The sequence below is a fragment of the Triturus cristatus genome, chromosome 10, assembly GCF_964204655.1.
Source record: "Triturus cristatus chromosome 10, aTriCri1.1, whole genome shotgun sequence".
NCBI lineage: Eukaryota > Metazoa > Chordata > Amphibia > Caudata > Salamandridae > Triturus > Triturus cristatus.
The window spans coordinates 1216359509-1216380527 of NC_140593.1; the positions used below are offsets into that span (position 1 = coordinate 1216359509).

General features: G+C 45.5%; 1 protein-coding gene across 4 annotated transcripts in view; it reads left to right on the forward strand.

Annotated features, from left to right (window-relative positions):
* EMD (emerin) overlaps positions 1-21019 on the forward strand; it is a 109508-nt gene that overhangs the window by 70923 nt on the left and 17566 nt on the right. For 2 of the 4 annotated variants that reach the window (XR_014969684.1, XM_085629736.1), the window contains exons 5-6: positions 11579-11668; positions 16976-17046. Coding sequence is in view for 2 of the 4 variants with exons in the window: in XM_085629736.1 (XP_085485862.1) it covers positions 11579-11668; positions 16976-17046 (161 nt within the window). In the remaining 2 variants the exon portion in view is untranslated. The remainder of the gene's footprint in view (positions 1-11578; positions 11669-16975; positions 17047-21019) is intronic. The other 2 variants (XR_014969685.1, XM_085629737.1) reach the window with 1 other exon arrangement.

The window sequence follows — 21019 nt, forward strand, 5'->3', positions numbered from 1 at the left end:
AATCTTGCACACGCTGACTAGCGGCTGCCAGATCTTGTCGCGATCACCAGCGCACGCTTAAACATGAGCCATGAGGCAACAGGATAATAATTTTGCCACGTGCCAGAATTTAGCAGGAGCTCCGCGTTACACAGCGCGAAGTTACCGAATTCGCCTACTCCGCGAGTGGCATTATAATTCCGCCCGGGCCTAATAATAACTGCTTCATGACCATGCAGCTTATTCTCTTTGCAGTATTCATTTCGGGGTCTAGACGTATAGTACAGCCTTCTCCAGAGCTGATGTTGCTGTCTTCTGTGGTGACGCCCGAGGTAGATGGCAAGGTAGCAAGAGAGGCCCCAGTGTTCACAGGAGTGATGTCAGCATTGAGCACAGTGGTCCTGTGACCCTGAGTAGCCTTCAAACATGGTGCAGCGGTGTGTCAGTATTCCTTTAAGGAGGGAATAGTGACTCCTAAGGGTGAAACGAATGTCTTCCTTTCAGGAGTGGAGAGTGACTCATAAGGTGGAAATTAAGATTTTATAAGGCTTGGCCTCATGTCAGGAAGGAGCCCCAAGAGCCTTAATATGCCAGTCTCATGGGAGGGTTGGAGTTCTACCTCTTGTTCTCATTGTAGCCGTGTCTCTGACAAACCCGGAAAAGCTGGTGAGCAGCTCTACCCTCTATTCTTATTCATTCTCTTTGCATTCCTTTGGAATGCAGAGAAGAAAGTCCTGCTGGGTGGATGAATTTTAACAAATCTGCCTGTCCAAGGGGCACAGTTTTGCAGATATCTACTGGTCCTGCAAAGAAATCCACTTGCCTCGCCTCATTTCTAAATCAGTTAACTCTGTGTGGAATAAGTCAAGTTTCAAAAAGCTTTATTCGACAGCATGTCATAAAAGCGAATACATCCTAACAGTTCCATAAATACTAAGGTAAAATAGCTTAAAAATACATTAAATCATTATGCTGGCGGATAACATCAGATAAAAACATCATCAATGGATAAAAGATCTTAAAAGATCAAACATTAAATAAAATTAATAGGCATTTCTTGGTGACAAAACACTCATTGATCAGTTTCAGTGGATTTCAAAGCACGAAGGCGTAATATCCAAGCCCACCCCAGAAATTTAGCGACAGCAATTGCCAAACAGGGGGTGCAATCAGATTCTAAAATTCTTAAAGCTTCCTTGTAGCTACGTGTTCCAAGATTTAGGCATACTGGCTTTATCCATCTACGGCGGGGGGCAATATATAGCGGACACACAAACAACAAATGACCAGCATCCTCAATCAAATCTAAACAGTGATGACATTTATCATCCTTGGAGGTTGACCATTTGTGGGAGAAAGCTTTTACAGGGAGAGACCCAATTCTGAACTGGAAATACAATTTCCTATCCATGGGCCTCTCTATGATATCCCAATATGCCTCATAAGATGGTAAAAAATTTTTGTCAAAGAAACGGCCAGTCAAGTTAGAGCCTTGGCCAGCACAAGAGGCAGATGTCAGGGTCATATCCCAGTACAATTTCTTGAGGATTGACTTTGATGGAATACTTGAACTGTTTATGTCATTCCATAAATACCCTAGCTCCAGTTTTGTAAGCAAGTTCTTAATTTCTTTAAGCCAAGTGATGGAATGAAAACAATCAGCCCTAATTATGTCCTTCAGGGCACTAGCATAATGTTCAAGTTCCGGCGTTGTCATGATCCGCCGCCAATACAAAAGTGGACGTAGTTGTGCCAGGTCCTCAATTTTTTTCCTCCCTAGATCGTATTTTAATGGGATCATTGGGGTACTTTGGGGAACACCTGTTAGGCTGCGTAGGAACTTATTTTCGGCCAACCGTAAGCCACTTAGATTTGCAAACCCCCATAGCTCCGAACCATACAGCGATGCACTAATAACTTTCATATTATAAATTTCCAAGGCAGGCCTAATTGGCTTAGTCAATGAAGATCTATGCTTGGAAATAATTGCACCTGCAAGCTGGTGGAATTTTAGAACAGTCATGTCAATGTGATTTGACCATTTCATATTGTGCTGAAGCGATATACCTAAATATGTAAAAGCCTCAACCTGTTCCAATGGAATACCATTATATTTTATTGCTCCTCTAAAATTTTGTCGTTGGTTTAGACACATAAATTTAGTTTTAGAAGTATTTATCTCGAGACCCCGGTCCTGACAAAATTCAGCGAATACGTTTAACGCTTTCTGCAATCCGCTTGGGGTTCGTGAAACCAACAACGTGTCGTCCGCGAACATGAGAACAGGCACTCTGGATCCTGCCAGAATAGGGGCATCAGTAGGGGACCTGCCAAGGTAATCGACTATCCCATTTATGTATAAAGAAAATAATGTTGGTGCCAGGACGCATCCCTGTCGAACACCACGTTCAACGGGAAATGGGTCCGTCACCTCCCCCTGGCTTCCCCATCTAATTTGTGCATAATTGTTCTGATGTAGGCGGACGAGTAAATTTAGTAATTCCGGGGCCATACCTGCTTGGGCGAGAACCTTCCAAAGTTTAGAGCGAGGCACCAGGTCGAAGGCTGATCGCAGGTCAATAAAGACTGCATAAAGGGTTCCTTTGGACAACTGCACGTTCCTCCAGTAAAGAGCTAGGAAATAAAAAACTTGGTCAATAGAGCTGGTGCAAGGTCTAAACCCGGCTTGATATGGTGACAAGATGTTGTTATCCTCAACCCAAGATTGGAGTTTATTTTGTACCAACCGACCTATTAGTTTTTGTGCTGAGTCTATAAGACTAATAGGTCTATAATTACTTGGGAGTGATTTGTCACCCTTTTTATAAACCGGGATTATTTCTGCCCCTTTCCATGAAGGGGGAATGGGTGCGCCCATGGCCACTGAATTAGCTAGCCATTGAAAGTATTGGCACCAAGATAGTCTATCAATTAAAAACACATCCGCAGGTATCCCATCCATTCCAGGTGCACGGCCCGCTGTTATACTATCCAAAGCCAGGTTGACCTCTTTGATTGAAAACACCTGTGTTTGGAAATAAACAGTGGGAGGGAGTGTTTGCTCTTCTGCGGATGGGACAGAAGCATACTGTGGTTTGAAGAAATCAACCCATTGGTTTTTTGCCACGTGGTTTGGTGGGGAGGGTGCAGAGCCGCCTCTACCCCATTTTAATGTGGCCCAAAATCGTTTTTTTTTTTTTTTTTTTTTTTGAAAAAGTTTTTATTGAACAATAATTCGGTTACAAGTATGGGCCTACAACCACCCGGGCCGGCCGCTAGGTACATAAGGAAATATACACATATCAAGGCTGCAGTCCGTTCCCAGGGCACTGCCCCGCAGTGGCTCAAGATAGTTCTCGAAGAACAGCAAGTGTCAGTCCAACAAGAACAGAAACAAAAGGAAAAACAATAAAAACAAAAGGCGAGTTACGAGGGATACCAGTGCGGTTCAGGCTCCCCCCGGGAAACTCCAGTCAGAACATTTGAGCAATCCGCTAAAGAGAGGAGTACCGGGAGGCCGGGGACGGAGGGGGGGGGGAAGGGGGTCAAGGGAGATGAACGTCCATATGTAGTTGTTACAAAAAGCGCCAGGAGCCGTCAAGGGTCAGGGGGACATGGCGATATCAGTGTCTACCAGGGGGGGCGTACAGATGCCTCCGCGATACGCATTCCATTGACCCCAAATTCTACCCCATGCCCCCGGCTTGCCACGGGCCACATACACTGTCTTCTCCCGAAACATACACCAGTCCATATTCTCCTTCCATACTGACACGGTGGGCGGCCGTTGAGCGCCCCAAAGTTGCGCTATATCCCTCTTGGCAATCATGTTCCCTAGGGCCGCCCACCGAGTCTGAGCCGCGTTGTAGTCATTGGGCTCCCACACGTTCAGGACACAGCGACGCACCTCCGGCAGCAGCACAACCCCGGTGACCTGTCCCATAACCGTGTGGACCCGGCGCCAGTAGTCCGCCACCTCGCGGCACTCCCAAAGGATATGAAGAAAGGTGGCGTTGAGCCCGCAGCCTCGTTTACAGAGCCCGTCGTCGGAAAATCCCATCGCGACCAAGCGCGGACCCGTAACATACACCCGGTGGAGAATCTTGAGCTGTACCAACCGGAGACGAGCCGGAATGGCAACCTCCTTGGGGGACGACAGTGCAGACTGCCAGTCTTCGTCGTCCAATTCGACCCCATCCCCAGTCCAAGCCTCCCGAAGGCGCACCAGGAGATCCGCCCGGTGATTAATCAATTTTTTATAAATTAAAGAAATAGTACTATCAGGGACATGTCCGTCAAGTACGCGGTCCTCGAGGGGCGAGGAAACAGGGATCTTGGTCCCCTCCCCGAAGACCGAGAGCAGGGCGTGTCGAACCTGGGCGTAGCGGAAGAACTCCCTGTCGGTCAACTCGTATTCGGCCTGGAGCACCGCGAAAGTCTTGACCGCGCCCTTGTGCCACCAAAATCGTTTTTGATCTTTTGCCAAGCATGCGTGTTTCAAATCCTGCCACTGGTTCTCATCCCAGTCCTTCTTAGCTGCTACCTGGACTTGCCTATAGAGCTTCCTGGCTGATCTCACATCTTCCGCTACTCCTGATCTCAGAGCAACACTCAAGTTCTTGCGGGCTATTTTACAGGATTTGTTAAACCATCCCTCTTCAGGTGGGCAACCCTTAATGATTTTCCCACTACTAGGGGGTTTCATAAAAAACCCTTGCAGTTTAGTGAAAAAAATGTTATGGGCCTCGAGCATAACTAGATGGGAGTCGGAGTTAATTAATTTAGGGCCTAGATTGGCCACCTCGTAAATGATAGTTTTCTTGAGCTCATCCAAGATTTCCACCTTCTCGATGAATCTATCCCATTTGACATGTCGCATATTATTTGATGTGACGATATCCATAGTTACTTTCCCCCCCTCAGTTTTAGATTCTCTAGGGGTATTTGGTAAATGTAACTCTAGGCACAAGGGATTATGATCACTTTCATCCCGTGTAATTACGGACATGTCATTCAGACTACTCCAAACTCTAATGTCCACCAAGAAGTAATCGATTCGACTGGCAGACCTTCCGTTATCAAATGTACTTGCACCCTGTTGATCTGATTTAGTGCGCCCATTAGCGGCTCTAAGCCCTCTTTCTAAACAAAGGGCTTTGAGTTGGATGGCTGCAGCGGACCATCTCTTGACTGGGGGAAGGTCCAACTGGGGAATACCCCACCTATTGTCCTCTTCAATAGCAAGGAATTGGTCCTCCGGACCAAGAGGCTCAAAAGTTGTATTAAAATCTCCTCCAACAATTTTTATCATTTCAGGGGGGAGCACTACAAGCTGGTGGTCTAAGACATTTATCACATCTGGCGAAGTACCCCCAACCATCCCTCGAGCATAAATATTAAAAATAGCCATACTCTTATTGTTGGGCCAGTTTAGGATTAGAGACATTATATCTAGCGATGGGAGATTAAGTTGAGTGATTTTACAACATAGTGACTGACGTATCCATATTATCAAGCCACCAAGTGGTCGGCCTTTAGCTTTTTTTAGTGGCAGGTATACAAAAGTTAAGGAATCCAGGGCGAAAGACTGGGGCCACAGACCAAGATTCTTGAAATAAAATAACATCAAAATGATCCACAAAACTACTCCATACACCGGAATGCAACTTGTTATTTATACCTGCAATATTCCAGGATAGAATAGCCAGCCCTGGGTCAGTTGCGGGAGGAATGAAAGGGTATTTGATCAATGGTCCTATGGTCTCACCAGTTTCCCTGTCCTGGCAAACACTAGCGGGACTTGAGGTATCTGGTGCGACATTTACCAATGAATCAGATGCTAGGGAAACAGGTAAATTATTGGTCAGTGTATCCTGAATCTCACCTGTTATCTTCCCCAGACAATCAATAGTAGCACTTAGATTAGCTGGTAAAGCACTTTCCAATGGGTTGGATGCTAAACACATCCCACCAAGATTATTTGAGGAATTAAACCCCAATGGGTCCATAACAGCAGTGTGGGTTCTTTGATAATTCCCTAATGTCTCAGTAACTCTAATGCTTGCAGAAGGAATAGGGTCTGCCACAGTTACGGCCAACCCTATATCCGTATACTCCACACTAGATCTATCTTTGAGTCAATCACAGTCATTTAAGCCTGACAACACCTCAAACCTATTCTCCAGGCTAATGTTCCAATTGCTGGTGGGTACACTCCTACCCCCTTTACTTGGAGACGGTGTCCACCCTGATCTTGGTAATCCTTTGTGAATGCCTCGATTTCTCATGTAATAAAAATATTTGAGGGTTACCGGGATGATGACACCTTGTCTTCGTTGCGGGGGATTTAAGTTGGCCAAGATATCTGGGAGGACATCGGGACTGGAAAAATTTAAAACCACACAATCCCCTTTAAATTTTTTCGGGTGATGCCCTAGCCATTGAACCCTTCTTGCCATAATGATTTCCCTGGCTAGTTTCTGCTTGCCCCAAGGAGACATCTTCATATTATTCACCAGCCAATACAAAGATTTACTGATCAAAGAAGATGTAGTTTCCGATTTGTCAGTAGTCAAAACAGGAACATTGGCAAGAACTAATGTGAGTGGTTCTGCCTGGGGAATACATTGAAATTGGTTATTTGTCACTGTTAACGCCTTAGGGGTGTCTGTACTTGCCTTCGAGAGATTTTTATTAATTCCAGGTGACTGGATTGGGATGTTCGCTTGCACATTTCCTATTTTTCTTTGCCCTCCATTCGGAGGTATCCCATTTAGGATACATACGTTTGGGGATATAGGTATAGTTCTAGCGACTTCATCCACAGGTCTATTTATTATGGCGTTTAACCTAGCTATCTCTGCCATAAGATGGTCAATTTTGGCTACCAATGGGGATATAATGCCTCCTATTTTAGTATCGATCATATCTATGATCTTTTCAGAGAGCACAATATCTGGATTTATGTTGGAGACTGACCCTAATGCATCTTCTTTGCTAATACTTTTATTCACAATAGTGGCCCTTTTCCTCCCTGTACGGGACCCATTACTTTTAAACTGGGACTTTCTGCATGCTCTAACTAGCCTACTTCTCAAGGGAAGAGCAGGCGACTGAGAGTCAGCTTCTGTAGCCGCCTCATCTATATCTAATACAGTTTCTAGTGGCGACTTAGGAGCTAAAGGCGGACAGGAATCAGGTATGTCACTATCTACAATCATTAGATCTAGGGACATACTACTTGTTGCCTCTGAAGGAGAAACCAACGGTAAACCAGACAAAGGAATCAGTGGTGGAGAGCTAGGAGAACATGTTAGCCCCAATGAAGTCCTCCTATCGTTGTTGATTTTACTGACAATCTGGACCAAATAATTGTCCATAGTGTTAGTCATTGTAGAATTCCTTGCTTTGGACATTGTGTCCATCTGTGGCGGCTATCTGCAGATAAATCTGGAAATGGTGACCCTACACAATGGATGTGATCCTCAATAACAGTACCTGTTTTGTGGCAGTCCCAAAGAGGTGGCTCAGTGACACGGACGACAATGATGTGGCCCGTCCCGTCCTCGCTCGACCACGGACGGCCACAGACGGCCCGCCCTCTGCCCGGGCTCAGCCCGGCGCCGCCCGCGCGCGTCCCGCGTCGCGGGGGATGTCCGCAGTTTTAAGCGCCTCCGGGCGGGATGCTGACGGTGGCGGACTTCCGCCGCTAGGGAGCTTGGGGGCTGTAGTCCCCCCTACACACTGCGGCCGACGGGAGATGGCTGTTGCGGCGGCGGTAGGAGGGAGAGGTGAGTGCCCCGGTGCTGCTCCGATGAAGAATGCAGGCAGAACAAGAGTAGAACAGCGCAGGAACCCAGCGAAGACGCCCGCTCTGCCGGGGATGTCCGCAGTTTTAAGCGCCTCCGGGCGGGATGCTGACGGTGGCGGACTTCCGCCGCTAGGGAGCTTGGGGGCTGTAGTCCCCCCTACACACTGCGGCCGACGGGAGATGGCTGTTGCGGCGGCGGTAGGAGGGAGAGGTGAGTGCCCCGGTGCTGCTCCGATGAAGAATGCAGGCAGAACAAGAGTAGAACAGCGCAGGAACCCAGCGAAGACGCCCGCTCTGCCAGGGATGTCCGCAGTTTTAAGCGCCTCCGGGCGGGATGCTGACGGTGGCGGACTTCCGCCGCTAGGGAGCTTCGGGGCTGTAGTCCCCCCTACACACTGCGGCCGACGGGAGATGGCTGTTGCGGCGGCGGTAGGAGGGAGAGGTGAGTGCCCCGGTGCTGCTCCGATGAAGAATGCAGGCAGAACAAGAGTAGAACAGCGCAGGAACCTGAAACCCGTGGAATAAGGTGTTTCAGGGGCTAATTTCTTTGCTTGAAAAGTATTGAGAGTTCATACAAATCCCCTCCTAAGGCCTTTGTACTGCATATTCCCCATTGCATCATGAACATCTTTTGGTGTGCAGCGCACACAATGCCAAGCAGGCACTACCACATTTTTGCCAGGGCACTGAAGCCCAGAGGCGGTCTTAAACTGATGGGCACGGGAAATGCACAATTTGGTCTAGTGTCCCAGAAGCCAAAAATCAAATCTAGGTGAGTAAATCTGGAATGTAGTGTGTGGGCCACATTTCCTGCAGCCTTTTAAATAACTCTTTCCTGGCTCCAACCCCTGGATTGTAAGTGGCTACGTATAACAAACATGTACATAGTGCGCAGTATAGACTGATTTGCAAGCCATTGAAAAATTGTGCACGTTCTTCGTAACTCACACCATTGCTTGGCACTCCGAGCACTGCATTGTAATCCTGTGAAAAGCTTTCTGAACGGTGTGTCTACTGGGTGCATATTCTTTTCTGTTTGCACGCGCTTCATGTTCTTCAGCGGAGAAATGATGTTCCTTGATATTCTGCCAGAGCCCCAAATGAAGGTCCTCTTTAGAAACTGCCTGTAAAATCTGTGACTTTGCCTACATATTTTTATATAGTTCTGTAACATTCATTTGACTCCAGTTGGCAGCACATTGTGTGAAGGATTCCCTAGCCTCCAGCTCTTTTCCTGAGGGTTTGGCTTGATCTCTAAGCTACTGCCTGTGAGCCACACCTAGTAATCTGACATACAAGGTGGAGTTTCCCAAGGGAAGTGGTCCACCATTGTCCCACTTCTGTTCTTCAGTCTCCTACTTCTCACCTGCCAGCGAGCTTGCAAACTCTGCCTGATGCTGAAGGCGATGGCCCAAGCAGGAACACACAGGGCCAAGATGAACACGTATTCCAATGATGAGAAGGCTTGAACTGTGTCTAGCCTTGTTTGATCTGTTTCTGTCCATTCTGTTTCTTTCTTTTGTGGGCGCTCTGTGTACTTTGCTCTAGCCAGCACCCTCTGTGTTAGGTAAATCAGTAGGTTAACTTTTGCTTCTGCAGTCACCCTCTCGCAGTGAACCGCCCCAGGCTCATCCTGATTGCACCCACTGAGTTATCCTCAACAATAGGGTGTCCTGTTTTACCTGTGGACCAACTCAGAGTTTGAGTCCCACATGACCACGCAGGCTGATGAGCTATCAATGCTTTGGAGGGCTGTCACTTGATCGGCCTACACCTGCTTGCTCCTTCTCCTCCAAGGGGCCTGAGAACTGACTGCTGGCAAGCTTGTAGATTGAGTAGGACTTTGTGCCTCACAAATGACGAGCACTCTGGAGTTCCCAGTCCCAACCTGCAATGCTGTGTAGGAACAGGGGTGGTAGCACACCGCTTCACCTCCCAGCAAGGTTCGCCCCTGGCGTTATGGTAAATGCAGTCTCATGCTGCTTGCTTTGCTAAAATAATTATGAGTGTTTCGTCCGAGTTGGCGCAGATGGTGCTGATCTCTAGACACGTGTTTCTGGTTCTTTAACCGTCATCAGTAGAGATTACAGGCTTCAGATTTGGGGTTTGCGGAGTAGGCTTCCAAACATCACATCAGGTCAGGTACCTCTCACTGGCGCACGGGTACTTCTTGCAATGTCGTGTACCCTGCGAGTCGCAGGCTGTCCTACATTTATTACTGAGTAGTCTTAAGTACATTCAGTGGGGTTCCAAAACAGGAGCTCGTGTGCATAATACCAGGTAAACTGCATCAGGTTTGAGCAAGCTTGTTGATTGGTGCAGCAAGAGGTTGTTGCAGGTGTGCGCACTCAAACAGGTTATCTACTAAAGTGGCGGTCGGTGCCCCGGAATGGAGCGGTAATGTTGACATCAGTACTAAGAGATCAAGGAGAGCCAGCTGTGGGCAGATGTCTTTTTGTACAGTCACATAAGATCAGCTGCCATCCAATGGAGTCCCTCGTTGTCCTGAAAGTCACGTACTGTGCTGCTGTGCAGAGGCGGCTTCCACGTGCAAGATATGTTACATACAGACACTTCATATGAAAATGAAACCCTTGTACACGTGTTGTAGCCTGACGTGTAGTATGCCACACTTAAGACAGTTCTCTGTGCTGATGAATGAAGAACTGATCCATTTTAAGTCATGCACACTAGGGCTTACGCAAGTATATAGTCCTCGGATATCTGTGGAACCCATAAATTGGGATACAATGGGGAACACTGTAGGTGCTCACAAAATGGCCATAGGATTCCTTACAGATGTTTTAAATTAAACAATGAGGGCAGGGACAGCATTCAAGATGGAAAAATAAAACACACCGCATGGCCTCCTTGGAGGGCACCCAACACACTGCAGCACACCTCTCTTGAAGGCTTGAAGAAGCGAGACCATACCCCCCCCTCCAATCGTGACGGACCACCCTCGCTTCGGCTCCAAGCCTGCATAGTCTTAAAGACCAGCTGAATGGCATGCAGGACCACCAGACACTGCACCCAGGTGTACCTGGTTGAGAAGCCACCTCTTATGGATAGTGCCCTACAGGTAAGCAGAACCCAGGCAGACTGGGCCAGAAAACCACCCAAAAAGGGGAAATCCAGATGATGGGCCTTCTGCATCCACACTCCCAACATCCTCCTCATCGTCATGAGAATTATAAAGAAGCTCAAGACGCGCATCGAGGGCATATATGCCTGACCCGTCCGCCGGATAGCGACACTTGTGGTAGGAGCGGGATGTTGAGATTCCAAGGCACCGTTAATAATTAGTGTCTATATGTTAATTCACAAAAAGGGGAAAAAACATTTCTGTCAAGTAAATGGACTTTTGAGACTATTTCTAGCCTGATTTAGCGACCAAGAATAAAACCAGGAGTAAAAAAGGAACGTAAAAAAAACATTTTTTTCCCTTTCGAAGGTAGCTGCTCTGTTTCCAAGAGCACTCGTAGATGCTTCGGGTCAGGTTCTCTGGACCGTCCCAGGGTGTGAGTTCAGCCGCCTCGGGGAGAGAGGAAGAGCTCCCTGCTTCATCCTCACTCTTGAGGGCCTGCTGGCTGTGGTGCCTACAGGGATTGGGCAGCAAGGGAGGGTCAGTATATTCCGTGGGACTCCTCAGTAGGGCTCTGAAAGGTTCTTTAAGTAACGCCAGTACCAATGTGTCCCTTGAGTGCAAGCGCGGCGGACTGCGGGCCACTGTCTGTATTGCTGCGTAAGAGGCTTCGCCATGCTCATGTGCCCTCCTTTCCTTAACAGGGTCAGACTCGCTGTTCTGTGAGAGGCAGCAGTACGACCTGCCTCCGGACCGGGATCGCAGCAGTGGCCGTGTGTCCTACCCGGACAGAGGTAAGATCCTGAAAACAGGGGGCATGCCGCACAGTGACACACTTTTCTACAGCACACACGCTTCTCTAACAGCTGGGCCCTTAGAGACTCTTGCTTGCAGACTATGAGTACTTACTTTTGGTGGCCCCTTTTTTTTATTTATTTTTTTATTTTATTTTAAAGTAAGAGCCATATGGGGTCTCATTAAATTGGTCACTGATAAAATGTGCCAACTCTTTTTCCAACACGGTCTACTCTTTGGAAACCGCCCCGGAAAGAATAAACCATGGCATTGACGATTCCCTCCTACCTTATGTTTTGTGTTTCAAGAGACAACTTTGAGAATCTTATGGGTAATCTCCCTGCAGACCTAAAGCTTTATAAATTGCAATCTTGACTTACATGAGCACTGTCAGCCTCCAGGATGGTTACCTTAAGCGCAAGACTTCTTCCTTAGTATGAATTTCAGAGACATCTGTGCCCAATTCTCCCGCATGTCAGCTTCTGACATCATATCCATTTTTTTTTTTTTAAACAGACTTTATTAGGTCACAAAACAAAATGCAGTCAATCCCCTTCCCCCGTACTCCGCCCTCCAGCCAAATCAGAACGTGGTGCAGTGATCAGTCCACCAAACTGATCACAACTGTACAACATTCACCCCAACAGCGTCTATGCTACGAGGTAGGTCATCCACAGGAGTAATCCACAATGAATGTGCGATAAAACCAATATGCCCCCCGCACCATCCCCCAGCAACCCCCCCAACGTAACCCCCACAACCCACCCACCCAAGCATGTCGCCAGTATCTATCATAATTACATGTGCATCAAAGCCTCTTTTGACATCATATCCATGCCCAGCTCGCTAGGTTTGGCCTTTTGGTGTAACTTTAAGTTTTGTAAAAAGAAATGTGAAGTAGTCAGCCCACGCCATAGTCTTAATTGTTGGACTATAGGACCTAGTGTGGAAAATACTTATTAAAAGAAGTCCAGTGGGGCACGATTCCCTTTTACATTTCTTCATGTTACATAACATTGCTCCTGAAGAGGATTTAAGCTTGGATGTGTATGACACGTGTATTTTTAGCAAAATAATTGATATAATCCTAAAATGGCCAATAGATATCGTTTTTATTTTAGATTTCTGTTTGTATGGCCATTCTGATTCGTTGTTAAAGTTATTCATATACTGCCCACTCCTTCCCATTTAAAACCTCACGCTTTTACGTTTCTGCGATCAAGGCCTGCGGTCTGGTGTTCTCAGGAGAGAGTTGGTCAATTTAATCTCACCTCTTTAGATGGAGCTTGGGTCTTTTCCAATGATGTGTTTTGCTGGTTCATTTGTACTGCTTGCAGGCATTTAAAAGAGACGGGGTCGACATACCAGTGCCTGAGAATTGTAGTGACACGTGAGGGACTGGCTTCTTAAATCAAGCGGCGTTCTGTGAGTCATATATTGCATGGGATATTACATGGCTCAGTCTGCGTTTGTGGCATTAGAAGGTTGTTCTGTGATGCACCTGATACCTGCTGAATTATACACCACGTGCCACTTTGAATGACCATGGGTGTGCGTTTTTGGTATGAGTTGGTAATTGCGTTTGTTTAGCCATACACCACACACAGTTTATTTGAGTTTATTGTTGGCACAATTCCTGTGGTTCTCTACGCATATTGGGTATCGCATGGGTGGAGTAGCCTTCTGTAAGGTGGGGGATGGGCGTGTCATGGATGTCACTCCGCCACAGTAGGGCATTCGGTGTCCTTCAGGCTTGTAAATTATTGAATTTTGCAGTGATGTGGAATTTTATAAAATATTAGATTGCCCATTGGACGGGATGGTTCATAAACATACTTGTCCTGTGGGGGAAAAAACACTTGTCCCTTGGTTGGGAATTTACTCCTGGGGAGGGCACATGTATAACATTTTCCAGGGTGGGAAGAAACGGGGTTGAAGGGAATGCGAACTTGCAAACAGATTTTCACATGATTAAACGCACACATGCATATTTGCTCATGCTAAAATGCAGTGCACAAACGTTTTGTATAAGTTCGGTTTCCAGGCCTACTTCTGTAAATTCATGAAAGTCGTACATTTTCACAAACACAAGGACTCATACCATGGGTGTGCTTTTTTAACTTTCTTTAATAATTTGGCCTATAAGTATGTGTGGCGTTTGCCAAGACCTTTTGTAAAAGTATATATAATTTTATATATAGTTAACTTCACTGTGAGTGACTGCATTCTGCTCTTTCACAAGGAGCACAATCGCGCATAAAGTACTTTCCTTCAGTGTAAGGGACAACTATGCCAGCATATGCTTTCATTATGGCTTTAAGGCAATTTTTTGCGGTACGTTAGTGACAGCCCAGCAGCTACCGCAGCAACAACGTTTTAAAAGAACTAAGTTGAAACAAAACACAAATTGGCAAACCAAAAGGGTGGGAATCGGCGCCAGACCGATTGTCTTTGCTATTGCTTGTTGATTTTTATGTTTCCCATAATTTTTCTGAAACAGGTTTTACACTAATTTTGCATCATTAATATTTTGGGGAAAAACTAGCATGTATCAAACACATTTTACTAAATGACGCCTCAAAGAAATGGTACCTAAAATTGGAGTTTATCAAAATGTTTTTCTTTTTGTTGCTATTTTTTGTGTACCTTTTTATTTTGAGAGCAAATAAACATCAATATTGCAAAGTTGAACAATTTGAGGCAACCTATGATGCTTTCAGAAGGCTCTCTGGTCAAAAGCAAATACTTGCATAAGCCTGAAAGCTAATGTGTGTATAAATGTTTATACTGGAATCCCTGTCAGTGGTGCAAGCCGAGTCCACAGCATTTCCTTTGAGCACTCGCCCTATTAAAAAAGACTTTGCAATAATGATCCATGAACACAAGTTTGATCAGCTTGCCAACAGTGCTCTTTCACAGATCCATAATGTGGTACGGTGAACTGGCAATCAAAGTGCTACCGGGGGTGGGCCTACTTGTCCAAATGACAAAATAAACATGAAATCTGGATGTCCTTGAGCCCAAGCAATATGACTTGGGGGTCGGGCGATAGGAATTCCACACTTCTGATTTTGGGGTTCATCAGTTGGTTTTTTACACTTCTGTTTGGCCTTGCTTGTGGCGTGGTTGTCTATCACCTATTTCATTCTGCTTAGTAAGAAGTGAGAGTCTGGTGGTGATTTGTAAGGTGCACCTCATGTTTCTAAAGTAGCCGTGACGTAGTTTCTATGTCTCTGTCTCAAATTAAAATAAGTACCTGAGATCCGCCGCAGGGGGGTCATGGATGGCCATGGAATATTTCACTCCTTGTCCCACTGAGACCCCTACCCAATACTAAACTTGAGTAACTGAGCCCCCCAGGAAAAAGGGATAGGGAAGAGATACAGCGGACAGTTCACTGTAGCACTAGAAAATAGTTGGTTACCTAAGGAAACAGAAATGCAGTGATGTATTCCAAATATTGTAGTGGAAGTCAATTTTATAAACACTAACCGTAATGCTATGTGAACCTTCTTGGTTGCCTGAACTCTGTTACAACAAATATAAATGTGTTTTCCAGTAAACTCTCTATTTAAAAAAAAAAAAAGACTTTTTTTAAGACAAAGGAAATAAAGTACAAAGTGTTGAAATTGCACATTAACAATGTTCCCCTCCTGCCACCTTTTATCTTTTTTCATGAAATTCCAACAAAAATTAGTTCAGTGGCTTACCAGGCATTAAAAAATAAACATACAAGAAATTAAACACAGCCCAGGTTGCGGTCACTTTTAAATCAATAAATGCCATGTGTTTACATCATTTTAAAGCAAAGGATATGTTCCTGAATTGGGGTTTCCATCCAAAACAAAAACAAAAACAAAACAAAAAGTCCTAAAAGACTCTTTGAAATCTTCAAACTGCACCTTTACAAGCACTTCAAGTCAAGTAGCAGAAAACTGTCAATCCAAAGGTGACCTTTGTGAACTCTTCCAGTTCAGCAAAATGACAGCTTGTAGATCCAAAGGAAAAAAAGAAACAAACGCTGTTTCAAATGTCTCTCTGACCTTTGTGAACTCTTCAAGCCAAGCACTGAAACATACACCTTGGAGAACTGGATAGCTCTGGAAGTGTGTGTTTCATGTTCCCAAGAGCCTTTAAAATTGCTCATAACTGCACCAACAAAGACTGGACAACATTTCCAAAAAGAACTTCAACATGGCGCTCGAACCTGTGCACTAGCTCAGTGCTGCAATGTCTTTTGATTCCAGTGTGGCTACTTCTCCTATTGCAATCCCTGAGCTGGTATTTGAGGATTCATTTCTTGCTGGAAAGTTTCTTTAAGGAAATTATTTTAACTAAAACAACTGATGAGTCTTAGTAAACGTTTCCAAAACATAATTTCTTAAACAGCCAATACAGAATCTTCATGTATGAGAGTTTCTTTATTAAAGCAGGGGAGCGGTGTCATGTTCGATCTCCCACAGTTCCGTGTTCCCGCTGAGTGATGTCAGTCGGCTCAGACTGTGTGATGGACGTGGGCGTTCTGCCAGAGTCCATTGTGATCGCTCAAAAGAAGTTGGGCTGAGTTTCTGTCATGCTCCTAATAGGGAGTATCTCTGGTGTTTCTGGAGATAATATGAAGAATTGGGCATTTTTATCTAGCACGGTGCTCATCTGAGGTCAAGAGCTTTTAAATTTCTCAAAAGTAATTTGTATTAAATTTCTCCAAAATTTGCTGTTAGCAGAAAGGCCCTGGGAAATTGTGAATGCACTTGTGTAAATGTTTCATTGCCTTATCGACCGTGACTGGTGATTAGGTTGTATTCTGAAAACTGGACAATATGGTATTCACTGCCTCTGATGTCCTAAGCAGATATGAGGGTGCTGAGAAAAATATTTTTGCTATCCTTTAAAAATAAATTATTAGCAAGAGCTAGCCTGTCAGAGTATCTGGCATATGCTCAGTGTCCCAGTTGTGGAAAGCTACCTTTCTACTTCCCATGCTATGTCATATGATGCTGGTCTTTGTCTGTGACCTTCCATTTCTCTTCTTCTGTCCTGAAATGTCTCTTGCAGTCAGTGTCTTCTTTTTTAAGATGTTTGGGGAGTGTTCGAGGCAAGTTAGTTAGGATAGTCAGTGGGATCACAGGGTTAACAGGAGAGACTCCTGTAGGGAGTTGTGTTTATATATACTTGAATGTTAGGAAAAACTTGAATAAATTGGGAAAAATGTCTACAGTCGTCTACCCTGGCATGCTGCCTTCAGTGTAATAAAATGAAGAACTGTTTTGTGCGTATCCGCTTTTAATATCTCCCTTCCCTTGCAGGAGGAGATGATTATTACTCCGAAAGCTACTCCACCACCAAGACGTACAGCGAACCACCGGTGCGCCAGCGGGTAAGGACCCTTCTGAATTCCCCAATTCTGAGAGATCGTTCACACCGCCAAGCCTCTATCTTGAAACCTTGCAGTGTGTCACGGAGCAATATTTGCTTAAGGTTTTCTCCCAATAGTTGCAGCTAAGTGGACAGTATCATAAAGCGGAGAGCAGAGCCATTGCCCTTCAAACCAAGGAGCCTTCCTTTCCGATGAGAAACCAAGTTCCCAAACTGACCACTCTCAGCTAAAGTTGAGGACCGCTGTTACTGGTTAATATCGTCCCTCTCTTCACCTTGGGATCTTTTTCACGGGTATTGCGATTGAGACAGTGGTAAATGTACAGTGATCTGAAAACTAAACTCCTGCCGAAGAATTGGCCTGCCTCCCTGCCAGGCTTTCCTTGTTTGTTGAAGATTTGAGATGTTGGGGTGGTAAGAGGCCCACCTGTTACTGTACTCAAAGGTTTTCCAAAAGAGGAAATAATGGATGCCAGGCACCCTAAAATTTCCAGCAATTACCATTTTAGTCTACTGTACTTTAATAGTTACCATGGGAAGTATGATGTATATTTACACTTGAAAGGGTGGGTAGAATATACGCCTTGTTGGCTGCTTCATGCCTCTGGTGTTGTGATAGGGAGGGAGTTCATGTTCAATTCCAGCAGAATACTGGGACACGGTAATGGATAGAAGCGACAGGGAGAATGGTGCTGAAGAAACCTGAAGCATCTTTTTTAGGAGAAGCATTTGTTTTTTATTCACGAATTGTGAACTTTTTAAAATCTTGTGAAGGTTTTAATTAACTGCACAATAAATTCTGTTTGATTTGGAAGTCGGTAAGACCCCTGAACATTGCACATTGGATGAAAGAAGGGGGTGAAGTGGGCGATTCTGGAAGTTTTATTCATTGGATCGGGAGAGATAGAAATGTTTGCTAGGGATGTCCGTGGTTCAGGCCTGGTGCCATCTGCTATTTGAGTTTGAGGCTAAGGGGAATGATGACTTACCACCTGGTACTTCCCGGGGTAGACTGGATTGACTGTTGGGAGGGTTAGGTTTACATCCGTTGGGATGGTGGGGCTGACTGCCCATGTGTAGTGAGGATTACCTGGAACTTGCCCAGGACCTATTGATATGTGATGGAAACAGGCTCCTGCTTTGGTTTGAAATCTGTCTTGGCATGGACCAGCAAGCTGAGTTCGTATCACCGGAATGCAATTGTTGAATTATATGAATGTGAACGGTAGAGCTTTCTTTAAGAAACTGATAAATCCTGTACTGGGAGCTCGTGACACAATGCACATGTACTTTGTTTTAAGGTTTAACTTTTAGGTCTTTTTTATACTCTGAGAAATGGACAACAATGTGACAAATAGATGACAGTGTATTTTCAAGTGCCCAAAAAAATATGTGTTCTGTGTCCATGTATAACGGACGATACGTGGATTTCTAAAAATGTATAACTGGCATGAATGGCTGTCAGATGTCAGTATCTCCTATGTAGTTAAAGCTACTTACCTGTAACATTGACTTTTCAGCGTGAATATACAGCTCATGCTTAAGATAAGAAAGTTTATAACCTCTAAATACGTTATTATTTACTTTCGGATGGATGCTCTATCAACAGCAGATTCATTACCTTGTGAATATTCCCCCAGATGTCAGACTGGATCCAGAAACTCAAAAGCAGTACTCCTACGTGCTGGTAGGTGGCTCTGTGTGGCTCTGCACCAATGTTGTTCCACTCCATGAAAAGTGGACCTCATATAAGTGCCACCTAGGTGTGCTGACGTCTGTTTCTGTCAATTTGTGCTTTGAAACACAGATCGAGCTCTACTCTTCTTGTCTTTGACAAGCCATTTTCTCCAAAATTCTCTCATTCACTAGTTTCCAAGGGATATATGTCACATACCAAAACAACCGGACATCCATCAAAGGGAGGCTAGTACAGGTTCCCACAGACAACACTACCACCATGTGGTACTGCAACAAGCAGGGTGGAGTGCGGTCTTGGTTCCTTTGCCAAGAGGCTCTGCGCCTCTGGAAGTGGCTGACTCACCAGGGCATTTCCATGGTTGTGTACTACCTGGCGGGATGGGACTTCTAAACGCCAGGACGGACTTACTCTGTCGCCGATGCCTAGCAGATCACAAATGGCAGTTAATCCAGAGGTGGTGCAGGGCGTTTTCCAGCAATGGGGAGAACCCGAGCTCTGTCTTTTTGCCACTGCAGACAATGCGCAAAGTCAGCATTTTTGCACACTTGAATTCTCAAGAAGGCTTTCTCTCAGGGACTCATTCTGCCTAGAGTGGAGCTCGGGACTCCGGTATGCTTTTCCGCCTCTATCCCTTATGGTTTGAGTTTTGATACCGACTGGGCCCAAGTCCTCCTGGTGATCCAAGATTGTGGCCAAGAGCGTGTAATATCTTGAACTTCTGAGCGTAAACTCCTATCCTCCGATCAGGCTGCCCCTTCAGGAGGACCTACTGTTGCAGCAACAGGGCAGGGTTTTGCACACAGGCCTCCGTACTCTGCACTTCCATGCGTGGAGATTGAGCGGCAGCAGTTAGTCTCCTTCAGTCTTCCTCTTGAAGTTGTTGAGGTGATTGTGGTAGCCAGGTGTCCATCTACTCAATCAGTATATGCCGGGTGCTTGGACAAGCTCGGCCCACCAAGGACTTGCACTGGGCACTATTAAAGGCTGTTTGTCAGCTCCTTCAGCTTTTTCAAGGTTGCCGGATCAGCCTTTTTTGTGTAAATTACCTACTGTGATGAGGTTTCTTAAAGGTTTGCAGCACTTGTATGCACCAAAGCCCTTAGATATGCCACAGTGGGACCTGAATTTGGTTCTTACTTTTCTGATGTGTGCCTATTTTAAGCGGCCGCACAGCTGTCCACTACATCTCTTGACCCTAAAAACAGTGTTTCTTGTCATGATTACGTCAGCTCATCGTGTGGGTGAGCTGCAGGCTCTCTAAGTCCACCCTCCTCATACAAAAAAGTTTTCCAGACATGTGTCGAAAGCTTGAGCTGCATTTCTGCCAAAAGGTAGTAACACCTTTCCTTGTTAGGCAGGCTATCACCCTTCTGACTTCCTTTGCCTCGCCATTCTACTCGTGTCAAGGTTCCTACTACTGCTCTAGCATGTGTAGTGCCCGTCCTGGATATGTGTCAGGCTGCTACATGGGCATCAGTGCACGGCCACATCCATCGCAATGGGCAGTTTATTCCTTTAGGACTTTTTGGTGTGAGCCAGACGTACAACCTTGGAAGATACTGGCTCGCGGGAGTGCTGCTTTCGAGTTTTCAGATGCAGGCTGACACCTGGGGGAATACTCTCAAGGGGCCTTATGTAGGTAGCCCAACATTTACCACTTCATAAATACCGAATTTTACCGATTCGGTATTTATGAAGTGGTAAATGTTATGTAGATAATAATTCGGTAGTTATTACCGAATCGGTAAAATTCGGTATTTTAGAACCGGTATTTACCGATTCGGTAATAATGCATCCCTTGAAGCCAGTTACCATTACCGAATCGGTAAATACCGATTCGGTAATGGGGGGAGCACAATCAAGGGTGGCAGGGTGTCACAGTGACACCCTGTTGCACCCCTGATTCCTGCATGTGTGCACATGTGGCACACATACATGCCCTAAGGGCATGTATGTCTGCCACATTGCACACTTAAACGTTCACAAAAATGCTTTTTTTTCACCTATTCGTCATTTACCACCAACGTTTAGTTGGTGGTAAATAACGAATCCCCACAACACCCACACACTCCCCCTACATATCATTACAGGATTCGGTATTTACCGAATCGGTAAAATTACCGAATCGGTAAAATTACCGATTCGGTAATTTTACTGATTCGGTAAATACCGAATCCTGTAATGTGCCCCCTACATTGCAAAAGCCTAAATACCGGTCGGTAACGGTATAATTACCGAAAATCGGCCGTTACCGACCGGTATTAGGCTACGTACA